The following is a 14,858-nucleotide window of genomic DNA, read 5'->3' on the forward strand; positions in this document are numbered from 1 at the left end:
ATGTATCGGGTTTTATGCAGTTGACACCTTTGTCTTTTATCTTACCTTGCAGGTTGTATCCCAGTGCGAACCATGAAGCGCTCACGCCTGCCGAGCAGCAGTGATGATTCCGATGACAATGCCAGTAAGTTGTCACATTACTATCATCGTATGTATTTATCCAAATTAAGATTACAGGAAGCTTTATGGACACAGAAATAAATGCACTCCTTCTGGTTTCCATCCTTGTGGTAGTTCAGGCAGGTGCTCATAGCAGAGGTCGACATTAGCTCTAGTTTGGTGTTTGTTTGTTTTTGAAATCTCCCCTGGCTTTTCTGTAATAAGTCTGATACCTCCATTCATCATGTACAGAACCTCTGAAGGAGCCACAAACACTGCTGTAGTTGGGAAGTAGAGGTGGCGCTTATGTGTAGGTTCATTCTCTGAGAGCATCTGTACCTGAAGGGTATGGAGAGGTGATCTGGCATATTAAAGATCTGTGCCAGATATCATTTGAGAAGTTCTTTGCAAATTCTATTGCCAACTGGTCTGACAGTACAAAGCACATTCTGCTATCTGACTCACTGGACAAAAAACTAAACCTAGCATACACAACTAAGAACTAAGATTTGTCGTGCACTTTCCCATGAATCCTATTTTGTGTCTTTACTATTATATCTGTGAAATATTTAAGAGTTAGTGTGTCAAAGGAGATTGGCCATGCCCGCTCCTTGTCCTCACTGTCCTGTGTTTGGCTGCGGCAGTAACCTCCCATGTCGGCTCTGTTTGTTGGAGACGCCAGAGTGTAAGGCCTCATTCATAGGTTAATTCTTCTGTTTTCTATTAGATCGATGACCTCTTGTGATTTAAAAACTGACTAGCTGAATCCTTCTAAGCTCCATGTAGTAACAGGAGGTCAATGTTCTTTGCATAAGTCAGAAGTCGCTGCAAAACTCTCGGGCAGGGCGGAGGCGGTCACAGCAGAATCAGAAGTTGGAGGGGAATGAGGTGCAGGAACAAGAGGCTTCCTCTTTCTACATAGAGCAGAGAAAAGAGAATAATTGGCGGGGTAGAAAGGCAAAATGAGCAACTGTAGGTACCCAGTGCTATATAATGATGATTGCAATATAGTAAGAGGATAAAAACTTTAATGGGAGTGCTTCTTTAATCATTTCCTCCTTGACTATGCCATCCACCCAGGCAAAAATGGAGAGTCCAGTAACCAATTAACCCATGGGTTTACTGCAGGAGTCTGTGTCAGAAACTGCTTCAAAATTCAAATCAAGAAGCTAAGTGTGATCCAACTCTTGACATGCTTTTACATTGCCTTATTTTACTGCATAAACAGCCGATCAGAAAATATTGACCCATCAGCAGTCATTTAATAGCCTTTTCACTCACACAGGCAGACTGCACTGAATGGTCGGTAATAGATTTTACAGTGCTCCTAGTCTGCCATTGTTCTCACAGCACAGGAACTGTTTATACAGGACAACAAGGATTTGTGGAAACCAAAAGACCGTTTCACCCTACCAACGAGCGTTTTGACTGGCAGCATGTTTAGCTTGGTTTACAAAAATTGTGCAATTGTTGCTAGGAATTAGACCCTTGGGCCTCATTCACACATCAATATTTAGTCAATATTTTACACAAGTCTTATGTATGTGTGTATGTATGTGTGTGTGTGTGTATGTATACACACACACACACACACACGTCATTTTGGATCCAACTTTGTTTTTCAATGGGAAGAGGGTCATGTGACACGTCAAACTTATTGAGAATTTCACAAGAAATTTCATGTACAAATGCATGGACCTGACACCCAAGATGGTGCACCACCACATTATGGGTGTCAGGTCTGAACATTCCTACATAAACCGTTTCCTGGAAAGTGGATTGGTCGTCGTGGGCCAGTTGACTGGCCACCAAGGTCTCCCTATCTGACCCCCTTAGACTTTTATCTTTGGGGTCATCTGAAGGCAGTTGTCTATGCTGTGAAGATACGAGATGTGCAGCATCTGAAACAACGGATACTGGAAGCCTGTGCTAGCATTTCCTCTACGGTTTTGCTATCAGTGTGTCAAGAGTGGGAGAAGAGCCAATCCAACACAATGGGCAGCACTTTGAACACACTTTATGAGTGGTCATAAACTTGTAAATAACTCATGAAAGAATAAAGTTATGTTAAAACCAAGCACGCCATTGTTTTTCTTGTGAAATTCTCAATAAGTTTGATGTCACATGACCCTCTTCCCCTTTTTGAAAAAAAAAAAGTTGGATCCAAAATAGCCAACTTCAAAATGGCCGCCATGGTCACCACCCATCTTGAAAAGTTTTCCCCTCCCTTATACTAATGTGCCACAAACAGGAAGTTATCACCAACCATTTCTATTTTATTTAGATGTATCCATATAAATGGTCCACCCTGTGTATATATAATATATACATTACATTATATTCACTTGTAATGTTTACACAGAAAACAAATGTATGGTATACATTTATGACTGACACATTACTTGCATGCATACATACATAAATAAAACTTCCTTCTCACCCCCACACTGCCACATCTATTATCATTGCTGTCTTCTGATCCTTGTCTAGTTGGTTAGCCAACACCTGCTTATCCGTCTGGATCTTGAAGTCTTACATGATTTTAGTTCTTTCATTCTTCTCCACTTTTTCTGGGGTCTACCACCTGGACTTAGGGAGACTCACCCATATGCTGTGCAGATGTTACCGCATACAATTCCTGCTACTTGGTTGTGACATTCGGTATACGCTGTTCATGCTTGTATTTTGCATCCTGCCACTATGTGTTCGACTGTTTCTGAGCTTTCTCTGCATAGTCCGCACCTTGGGTCTTGTCTTGTGTGGTAGATTCCGGATTCTATGGATCTGGTACTTAGTGCTTGCTCTTGTGCCGCTATGATTAGTGCCTCTGTGCTGTCTCGGAGTCTCGCTTTCTCCAGCCATTGGTAGGATTTCTCCAGTCACCTCCATTATCTGTCGATGGTACATGCTAGGCAGCGGCTTGTCTTGCCATGGCTCTTCATGTTCCTGTTCTTCCTCCCACATCTGTTGTTGTTGCTGCCTTAGGGCTCATATTCACTTGCGCGCAACTCGGATGAGTCTCGCACAGCAGCGCCGGGTATTGCTGTGCGAGACTCATCCGAGTCTCGCGCAAGTGAATATGAGCCCTTAGTCTTTCTCCAGCTTCTCATCTTTTGGTGTCATTTTCTGATGTATTCCTGGATACTCCTTGTATCATCTGTGATGGTGGCTTGGATGCTTATCAAGCCTTGACCACCCTCCTTTCTGGTGGTATACAATCTTTGGGTGTTAGACTTAGGGTGGAGACCTCCATTCATTGTGCGGAGCTTTCGTGTCTTCACATCTGCAGCTTCCATCTCTTCTTTTGGCCAGCACACTGTCAGCAGTGTATCTGAAAACTGGTAGGGCATACGTATTGATGGCACAAATTTTATTCTTCCCATAGAGCTGGCTCTTCAGGACCTGTCTTAAGGTACCGTCACACTCAGCAACTTTGCAACGAGAACGACAACGATCCGTGACGTTGCAGCATCCTGGATAGCGATCTCGTTGTGTTTGACACGCAGCAGTGATCTGGATCCTGCTGTGACATCGCTGGTCGGAGCTAGAAGTCCAGAACTTTGTGGTCGTCAGGTCGGCGTGTATCGTCATGTTTGACATCAAAAGCAACGATGCCAGCAATGTTTTACATGGAGCTAACAACCAGCGAGAACGATAAGTGAGTCGCCGTTACGTCACTGGATCGCTCCTGCATCGTTCTGGAGTTGCTGTGTTTGACGTCTCTACTGCGACCTAAACAGCGACGCTCCAGCGATCTAGTTTAGGTCGGCTCGTTGTCTATATCGCTGAAGCGTCGCTGAGCTGAGTGTGACGGTACCTTTACACTTTGATGGTATTTGGATGTGGCTGCTTTCTTTGCCTCCTCATCATGGTTACCGTATCCCTGTGGGATGCCGAAGTACTTGTAGCATATCTGTACATCTGCTATGTGCCCTGCTGGTATTTCTACTCCATCAGTCTAGACTACCTTGCCTCTCTTTATTACTAACTGGCCGCACTTTTCCAATCCAAAGGACATCCCGTTGTCTTCTCTGTAAATCCTTGTCAGGTTGATCACTGAATTGATGCCTCATTCATTTTTTCGCATACAGCTTGATGTCATCCATGTAGAGAAGGTGGCTGATGATGCTTCCACTCTTGAACTTGTATCCATAGCCAGACTCTGTAATTATCTGACTGAGAGGGGGTTCAAGCCTATGCAGAACAGCAATGGGGACAGTGAATCACCTTGGTATATGCTGCATTTGATGGTCACGTGTGCTAGTTGTCTTTAGTTGACTTCCAATTTTGTTCTCCATGGCCCCATTGAGTTTCTGAGGAAGGTTCTTAACTTCCTGTTGACATTAAAATCCGATAAGAAAAAATGTACACAAGAACAAAATATATATATACAGGTCCTTCTCAAAAAATTAGCATATAGTGTTAAATTTCATTATTTACCATAATGTAATGATTACAATTAAACTTTCATATATTATAGATTCATTATCCACCAACTGAAATTTGTCAGGTCTTTTATTGTTTTAATACTGATGATTTTGGCATACAACTCCTGATAACCCAAAAAACCTGTCTCAATAAATTAGCATATTTCACCCATCCAATCAAATAAGTGTTTTTTAATAACAAACAAAAAAAAACATCAAATAATAATGTTCAGTTATGCACTCAATACTTGGTCGGGAATCCTTTGGCAGAAATGACTGCTTCAATGCGGCGTGGCATGGAGGCAATCAGCCTGTGACACTGCTGAGATGTTATGGAGGCCCAGGATGCTTCAATAGCGGCCTTAAGCTCAACCAGAGTGTTGGGTCTTGCGTCTCTCAACTTTCTCTTCACAATATCCCACAGATTCTCTATGGGGTTCAGTTCAGGAGAGTTGGCAGGCCAATTGAGCACAGTAATACCATGGTCAGTAAACCATTTACCAGTGGTTTTGGCACTGTGAGCAGGTGCCAGGTCGTGCTGAAAAAATGAAATCTTCATCACCATAAAGCATTGACCCTGCCCTTGATGAAACACAGTGGACCAACACCAGCAGCTGACATGGCACCCCACACCATCACTGACTGTGGGTACTTGACACTGGACTTCAGGCATTTTGGCATTTCCTTCTCCCCAGTCTTCCTCCAGACTCTGGCACCTTGATTTCCGAATGACATGCAAAATTTGCTTTCATCAGAAAAAAGTACTTGGGACCACTTAGCAACAGTCCAGTGCTGCTTCTCTGTAGCCCAGGTCAGGCGCTTCTGCCGCTGTTTATGGTTCAAAAGTGGCTTTACCTGGGGAATGCGGCACCTGTAGCCCATTTCCTGCACACGCCTGTGCACGGTGGCTCTGGATGTTTCCACACCAGACTCAGTCCACTGCTTCCTCAGGTTCCCCAAGGTCTGGAATCGGTCCTTCTCCACAATCTTCCTCAGGGTCCGGTCTCCTCTTCTCGTTGTACAGCGTTTTCTGAAACATTGTTTCCTTCCAACAGACTTACCATTGAGGTGCCTTGATACAGCACTCTGGGAACAGCCTATTTGTTGAGAAATTTCTTTCTGGGTCTTACCCTCTTGCTTGAGGGTGTCAATGATGGCCTTCTTGACATCTGTCAGGTCGCTAGTCTTACCCATGATGGGGGTTTTGAGTAATGAACCCGGCAGGGAGTTTATATAAGCCTCAGGTATCTTTTGCATGTGTTTAGAGTTAATTAGTTGATTCAGAAGATTAGGGTAATAGGTCGTTTAGAGAACCTTTTCTTGATATGCTAATTTATTGAGACAGGTTTTTTGGGTTATCAGGAGTTGTATGCCAAAATCATCAGTATTAAAACAATAAAAGACCTGACAAATTTCAGTTGGTGGATAATGAATCTATAATATATGAAAGTTTAATTGTAATCATTACATTATGGTAAATAATGAAATTTAACACTATATGCTAATTTTTTGAGAAGGACCTGTATATGTATGTATGTATATATATATATATATATATATATATATATATATATATATATATATATATATATATATATATATATTTTATACCCCTATTGTTATTGACCCGACTTTTTCTGTTTCCTGTTGACATTGTAGAGAGCCAAGCATTCACAGATCCATGTGTGTGGCATTGAGTCATAGGCTTTCCTGTAGTCAATCCAGGCTGTGCCGAGATTGGTCTGTCTGGATCTTGAATCTTGAGCAATTGCTCTATCTACTTGGAGCTGGTACCTGGAGCCTCTGGAGTCGGTCCCAATGCCTCTGTGAGCTGGATTCATGCACTAGCTCATGTGGTTCTGTAGCTTGGTGGCTATGATGCCCGTGATATATATATTAGTATTTAAACATGGTATGTAATGATATTCTAGTCTTCGATGGAGAATGTAAAAGAGGAAGTTGGACAAGGATATGACATCACAATTCTTTTTTTTTTTTTTTTGTTAAATAATATATCTTTATTTGGCTTGCAAATCTGCAGAGAAAACCGCATGAAAATCCGCACCAGAGCCGTGCCGATTTTCAACTGCATTTTCTGCCAAGAGAGGCAGAATTTGCGCAGATTTTTACAAAGGCAAATCCGCAACGTTCGCACATACACAAGTTTTTCCTTATGTTGTTCCTATTAGGGTATTTGACACTCTTGGTTTTGTCTTACAAACACTTCTGTGTGAACATGTCCTTTGGATGCTATTATCCATTCTTCACTTGTATCCGCCATTTGTAGGTGTAATGTCCATTTTTAGTAATGTTTGTCATAAAGTAGTTCACTCTAATCATACCGAGTCATTAGTTTATTAATTACAAAAGGTATGGCTGGCGATCACTCAGTCCATACCGCACACATGTCCTTGCTGCACTAGGTAATTGTATCTTCTGACGCCTTGTATCACTGGATAAAACAATATTTTTCAGAGCTCTTGCTGCAGTTTGTGGAGGATTAGTGTTGCTTAGTGTGTAGAAGAACAGAGAATTGCTTATTTTGGCAGCATGGCCGTGCTGGTTGTTTGCTCACCTGTCATGATTTGGCTGGAGTCCTGACAGTAGCATGTGGATAGGCGAAGGTGGCCATGCTGTATTTTCCAGCAATGGGTTTGGATGTGTGACTGATAATAACATCACATACAAGAGACTGGATAGTTATTCCCCGTTTTGAGATTTATGTGAATTCTCAGGTTAGTCTTAGACTAGTATAGACTTTTTGTATTCTGCATATTGTACAGGTGCCCATATAGTAAATAAGCTCTAAATGTTGTTGATTTCTTAGGCCTAATTCAGACATCAGTGATTTTTTTCATACACAAAACAAACTGCTCAGGTTTAATCAATGACCTGGATCCAGTTGTTTTCATTGTGAAAACTGAATTTTCCCTTCACCCACGACACACCTGAGAGGGCCCCCACCTTCCCCCGCACCAGTTGGTTTCCTGTCCTTGATGGTGGGAACCTCGTGCTGAAATCCACAGTGAAGACACAAGAAAAGAGCTCTTACCCAGCCCTGTCCTGGTGTCCGGAAGAGCCGGCTACTTGCCTGTGGTACCGGGCCTTCAGGCATCAGGAAGCGCTGCTCACGGGTTCAGTGGGGGCTCTGATGCACGTGAGGGTGGCAGGGATGGGATACGCAGCATGTTTCAGTCTGCCTCATGCGCCCCTTCCTGTACTCCCAGTGTCCGCTCTCCACAGCGTGGGCTGCGGCCGGGAAGTCTTCCGAGTGTCCTCATGGGCACAAGGCACGCTGGGAATGAGCGTGCCCGAGTGACGTCATGGGGCGCGCTGGAAGAAAATGGCTCGATAAGAGCATCCTGGTTGGTTCTCGCTGGGGGCATTAACAGAGCAGGCGGACCCAGATAACTGCATTTTGGAACCCTCTTAAAAGGGGATCAGTCCACAGAAAAAGCTGCTTAGGCTCTAGCTCAACCTCAACTCCTGGGTACCATAGAGGATAAGAGCAACCAGCTACGAAAGCTGTAGCCAACACCTACAAACCATCGGCATGGACACAGTAAAGGGGTCAGCAGTCATCCCAGCCAGAGGAGCAGAGTGTCTCCTATACTTTGCTAGCACACGAGCCTGCTCAGGTGACGCTTTATCCAAGCACACTTGCTCATCACTAATATTAATGCCAAGGCTTCAGTTAATGATCGCAGGCAGACATGTCAGGGCTGCGGACGGCTCCGTACCTGGCTAGTGACATTGTGTCACGATATTGTATGAAATATCATATAAGTTTAATTTCTCTTGTTAGCCCAGGCTGTGGGCTAAAAACCCCCTTCCTTTTTCTCTCAGGCAAGAGCTTGCCGTGTCAACATATGTGGGGGAGTTTTATTGAAGAAAGGTATTTACGACTGGCATAGCTGCAGTGGAAAGTTGTGTTGGCTAAAACCGGTCTGATTCCCTTCTGTAAATGCAAGAGTCTTTGTTCTAATATTATAAGATTCTGGGCCAACGACTTGGGCTAAGAGAATAACAAATTCATATTGCTAACATTCCTCGGCTGTTCTGTCAGCCACTCTAAACATGAGCTTCTAACTCCATCAGGTAAAAAGTAGGGATTTCTCTGTAATTATGCATCACAAATAGGACATATTTGATCTCATTTGAATGCCAATGTTAATACGAGATGAATGCTGGGTTTGTTATGACTATGACATGTTCTGTAGCGGAGTTACAGGCATTAGACAAATTTAGGTTAAATTTAGTTAAACTGAAGAGATAGGAGGGACTGGGTAAACCTACCCCTGTTGGTGATGTCACAGGCTGCGGTTTATAAGTTTTGCCAGACCCCAGCAGTTTAGTTTTCACCTGGGGAGTCTGACTTGAAGAGCTGTTCCTAACCAGAGTCCTAATGCACTGGGACAGATGGAAACTCCCCCCAACTAGCCTGGTTGCCTGCAATGCTCTGAACACATGTAAGTGTTGATTTCTCATGTAATCCTTGTTTTTTTTATAATTACCTTGTACATATTTTCAATTGTCTCATATTGTAACATCTTTTATATGCCTTTTTATAAACACTGCCTCAAATCTTTTATGGGGTATAATATTTCATATACTAGATTCGTTCTTCCTGTTCTAAAACGTACCCGAAGTCTTCTGAAGGGAATTACGCTACTGTTTTGGGTTAGCTTCGGACCCGTTTAATCGAAGCTGGTGGCAGCATACGTTTGTACTGGGTATTTGGGAGTCGTTGTAGCGACTGCGGCGTTGATAATTATTGTTCCTGCCCTGCCTGAGTGGAAGTAGTTAAATCGCCTCGCTGCAGCGTGCACAATAGCCAGTACATAGCAGGCAGCCTTCCTGGCGACTAATTACTCTAGGTGCAGTACCTAATCTGACCTGAGAGTAAGGGGCCGCCAGAGAGCTGCAAGTTTCAAGTGGAACTGTAGCGGGATATACATAAATCCCTGCAGTTCGTGGTATATTGCAGAGCAGTGGGATACCTAAAATAAGCCCCTGCTGCAAACTAAGAGGTCAATAGCCTTGTGTGTGTTTTTTTTCATCACATTGTGGAGGGATAACTAAGATAAGGCCCCCTGCACGTGATAGCCGTCTGTTGGCCTAAAGTCACCCCGATCTGTGACGGTCACGGTGTAAATCGTGACAAATTGGTGGCAGCGGTGTGGATTTGTGACACATTGGTTATGTGGTCTCCAGTAATTACAGTACTTCTTCTATTGGGTGAATGACTGGCTGCAGCACACATCTCCCCAATGTTTGCAGTAGACTGCAGACTCATTATGTTAGCAACCCCATATCGTCTGCCTATAGCAGCGCCCCGGCACTAATGAATGGTACCACCACACTTCCCACTTGTGGTGTCACCTGATAAAGGACCTACATTTGCAGCATGATTAGCAGGGGTGATGTGTCGCTGCAGGCAGGTTCCAGCTACCAGGCTATGACACACTTGTAATACTGGAGTGCAGCTCTTTCCCGACTCTGGATTTTCCGGCTGATCTATGTAACAGGCTGTCACATAAAGTCATTGAAACTATATGACTCAGATCATTTTCCACCAGAGACCTTTAAAACGTGCAGCTTGTCATGAGCTCAGTTAGTGGTATTCCTTGCGCTGGTTTGTAATGTGGATGGCGGAGATCTTTCATAGCACCCTCCGAGTATTTCACATGGGACATACTTTATATAATGGCTTCATTTGTCTTGCAGCTTAGGCTTGCAATATCACATGTATATGTATTATATGTAATATATATTACCCATACTTTTATAATGTGTTGCCATAAAATGCATCACTAAACTGTTTGTGTAAAGTGGATTTAAACATGTTGTTTTTTTTTTTTTTCACATATTCATAGGGAACCTGTTACTCATTTCATGCTGCCTGAATCCTGGCCAGCATGAATCGGAGCCTGGCAGCCTTATAGCAGTCAGGTATGACTTCTTCCTCTGAAATGCTCCAGCCTTTCAGAAACAACTGAGATTAAGGCTATATGCACACGTTCAGGATTTTTCATGTTTTATTTCGCATTTTTACGGCCGTTTTCTGCGGGAAAAAACGTTTAAAAAAAAAAAATCGCATACATAAGCATCCCATCATTTTTAATGCATTCTGCAATTTTTGGGCACATGATATGTTTTTTTCCGCGAAAAAAACGCATCGCGGTAAAAAACGCAGCATGTTCATTAATTTTGTGCGCATTTTCCCTGCTATTTAATGCATTGGGAAGCTCTGGGAAAAATACTTGCAAAAAAGTGTCAAAAACGTGAAAAAACTGCGGAAAAAAACGCATGCAGATTTCTTGCAGAAAATATCCGGTTTTGTTCAGGAAATTTCTGCAAGAAATCCTGAATGTGTGCACAATCACATACCTTGAGGGTATGTGCACACATCAGGATTTCTTGCAGAAATTTCCTGACAAAAACCGGACATTTCTGCCAGAAATCAGCATGCGTTTTTTTCGCATTTTTTTGTGCTTTTTTTCCCCAATGCATGGAAAAACGCGAAAAATCCGCAAAATTAATGAACATGCTGCTTTTTTTTTTACCGCAATGCGTTTTTTTTCGCGGAAAGAAACGCATCATGTACACAAAAATTGCAGAATGCATTTTAAATGATAGAGTGCATATGTATACGTTTTTATAGCGTTTTTATCGCGACAAGACCTGAACGTGTGCACATACCCTGAAGATTCGGCCGGGGAGCATCGGAAGAGACATCCCTAGTCCAGCACCGCTGTAGTTGATTGATTCATATGTACACACTTGGAAGAGACCTGTCAATCATCTGGAGCGCTGCTTTTCATGTTTCTTCTTATCGGCTGCAGTGTCTCAGAATAATACATACCTTGCTCAGGTTCAAGCACTTTATTTAACATCATGCAGGAAGTGTTAATAATTGAGTCTTTTGGCACTGAACGCATTAAATGTCCCACAAAGGGAGGAAACTGGCATACTAAGTGGCCGACAGGTATGAATTATAAAAGCCATTTATTATTTCTTGGCTGATTTTTTTTTTTTTTTTTTTTTTGATTTACTGTGTATTTTGACTAGACTGCTGGATTACCCTCATTACATTATTTTTATAATTGCCACTTGTGAACAGGTGAATATTCTGTTGCAATCCTGTGATGCTGTATGATAGACTGAGAAAGGACGATGTGTGTGCCAGAAACGCGTCCGTCTGCCATGAGAGATTTTGTGGGACGTGTTTTTTTTTTTTTTTTTTAATATGGATTAAAATAAACCATTTGTAATTATTATTTTTATTTATTTTTGTTTTAACACCAGATGTGCTGTGTATTTTTGGATTACAAATATTAGGCTGGGGTCACACTTGCGAGTGGAATGCGAGAAACTACCACGAGTCTCTCGCATCAATAATAGAAATACATGCAGCCGCACACTCCGGTCCCGAGTGCTGGTGACAGTGACGGGTATTAATTAGAGAGGCTCGCATTGCACTCGCAAGTGTAACCCCGGCCTTACTCTGATTCATGCTCCCTGGAGCTTGGGCAGCATGAATCGAGTGATAAGTTCCCTTTAAAGGGAAGTCTCTAAGCAAATTGGATCGGCTGCATACATGTCTTCAAAATGGTAAAATAATACCTAATCACCTGCTGTCACCCCCTTGGATCAGCACATCCCGTTATTTGATCACTTTGATTGCCTGCAGTGGACAGGTGCCTGGAACAGTGAATCTTCAAGGAAGCTCCAGTAGTCTTTAGGGTATGTGCACACAATGCGGATTTTGCTGCGGATCCGCAGCGTTTCTGCAGCTGCGGATCCGCAGCAGTTTCCCATGGGTTTACAGTTCAATGTAAACCTATGGGAAACAAAAAACGCTGTGCACATGCTGCGGAAAGAAACGCAGCGGTTTACGTTCCGCAGCATGTCACTTTCTGCGGATTCCGCAGCGGTTTAACAACTGCTCCAATAGAAATCTGCAGTTGTAAAACTGCAGTGAAAACCGAAAAAAAAAAAACGCAGTAAATCCGCGATAAATATGCAGCGGTTTTCCACTGCGGATTTATCAAATCCGCAGTGGACCCAGAATACCAGTGCACATACCCTTACAGGGACAGAAAGCCATCATGTCTCTTACTTGACTGACATCCTCATCTGCCTGTGTGCAGAGTAAGGCTAGGTTCATATTGCGTTAGTGCAACCCGTTTAGCGCTAGCGGGTTGCGCTAACGCAATGTTTTTAATGGGGCCGCGTCCCGGGGTCGCGGTAACATCCCCGCTCTCGCAGATCCCCGATCTGCGAGAGCGGGGAACGGACCACGGGCGCGCCTCGGACGCTGCAAGCAGCGTCCGCGGCGCGCCAGGAAACACCGGCGCGTCGCATAGCGCGTGCCGAACATGGCACACGCTAGTGCTGCGCGTTCCCATTGCTGTGAATGGGCGCGCTAACGGACGCGTTGCACGGCGTTAATTTCGCCTTGCAACGCTGTCCGTTAGCGCTTTCCCATTAACGCAATGTGAACCCAGACTAAGATGTCGGCCATTGACTAGAGGGGGTTGATCACAGCACACTCGCTGCATAGTGAGCCCTGACTGTTCATTTCCTCAGCGCCACCTCCATGACTGTAGTGAGCAGCTGTGAAGAGATTACATCTCAAAGTTAACACTGCCAAACATGTTTGAAAACAATATTTCCCTCCAGATTACTGCTATGGTTGCAGGCTAATATTGTATTTTTTGGTTCTTTTTACCCTAAGGACCCCGTAGCGATACCTATCTCCCCTTATTACCCCATGCACCGGAGCAGTCAGATTTTCTCATAGTACATAAGGATCAGGCATTGAAATATTAACCTGCAGATCCTTGTCTCCTCCAACATCATTGGCTGGGGAGTTACAGAGCCTTGCAAAAGTATTCGGCCTCCTGGAACTTTTCAACCTTTTCCCACATATCATGCTTCAAACATAAAGATACCAAATGTACATTTTTGGTGTGAAGAATCAACACCAAGTGGAACACAATTGTGAAGTTGAATGAACTTTATTGGTTACTTTAAATTTATTTGGAAATTCAAAAACTGAAAAGTGGGACGTGTAATATTATTCGGCCCCTGTAACTTAATACTTTGTTGCACCACCTTTTGCTGCGATTACAGCTGCAAGTCGCTTGGGGTATGTCTCTATTAATTTTGTACATCGAGAGACTGAAATCCTTGCCCATTCTTCCTTGGCAAACAGCTCGAGCTCAGTGAGGTTTGGTGGAGATTGTTTGTGATCAGCAGGTTTCAACTCTTTCCACAGATTCTCGGTTGGATTGAGGTCTGTACTTTGACTTGGCCATTCGAACACCTGGATATGTTTATTTGTGAACCATTCCATTGTAGATTTTGCTTTATGTTTGGGATCATTGTCTTGTTGGAAGACAAATCTCCATCCCAATCTCAGTTCTTTTGCAGACTCCAACAGGTTTTCTTCAAGAATGGTCTGGTATTTGGCTCCATCCATCTTCCCATCAATTTTAACCATCTTCCCTGTCCCTGCTGAAGAAAAGCAGGTCCAAACCATGATGCTGCCACCACCATGTTTGACAGTGGGGATGGTGTGTTCAGGGTGATGAGCTGTGTTGCCTTTACGCCAAACATATTGTTTGGCATTGTTGCCAAAAAGTTTGATTTTGGTTTCATCTGACCAGAGCACCTTCTTCCACATGTTTGGTGTGTCTCCCAGGTGGTTTGTTGCAAATGCTAAATGACACTTTTCATGGATATCTTTGAGAAATGGCTTTCTTCTTGCCACTCTTCCATAAAGGCCAGATTTGTGCAGTGTACGACTGATTGTTGTCTTATGGACAGACTGTCCCACCTCAGCTGTAGATCTCTGCAGTTCATCCAGAGTGATCATGGGCCTCTTGGCTGCATCTGTGATCAGCCTTCTCCTTGTTTGAGATGAAAGTTTAGAGGGATGGCCGGGTCTTGGTAGATTTGCAGTGGTATGATCCTTCCATTTCAATATGATCGCTTGCACAGTGCTCCTTGGGATGTTTAAAGTTTTGGAAATCATTTTGTATCCAAATCCGGCTTTACGCTGTGTGCACACGTTCAGGATTTTTCGCTTAAATGCATACATGTGCATGCCATCATTTATAATGCATTCCGAAATTTTTGTGCATATGTTGCGTTTTTTTCCGCGAAAAAATGCATTGCGGTAAAAAACGCAGCATGTTCATTAACCCCTCTGTGACCTTAGACGTACTATCCCGTCGAGGTGCCCTGGGCTTATCTGACCCTGGACGGGATAGTACGTCATAGCCGATCGGCCGCGCTCACGGGGGGAGCGCGGCCGATCGCGGC

General features: G+C 43.5%; 1 protein-coding gene across 1 annotated transcript in view; it reads left to right on the plus strand.

Annotated features, from left to right (window-relative positions):
* Positions 1 to 14,858, plus strand: part of JADE1 (jade family PHD finger 1) — a 110,132-nt gene that overhangs the window by 39,478 nt on the left and 55,796 nt on the right. Inside the window, exon 2 of the mRNA XM_069743942.1 lies at positions 53 to 124. Coding sequence (XP_069600043.1) covers positions 73 to 124 — 52 coding nt within the window. The 5' untranslated portion in view covers positions 53 to 72. The remainder of the gene's footprint in view (positions 1 to 52; positions 125 to 14,858) is intronic.

Source organism: Ranitomeya imitator, chromosome 1 (genome assembly GCF_032444005.1).
Source record: "Ranitomeya imitator isolate aRanImi1 chromosome 1, aRanImi1.pri, whole genome shotgun sequence".
NCBI lineage: Eukaryota > Metazoa > Chordata > Amphibia > Anura > Dendrobatidae > Ranitomeya > Ranitomeya imitator.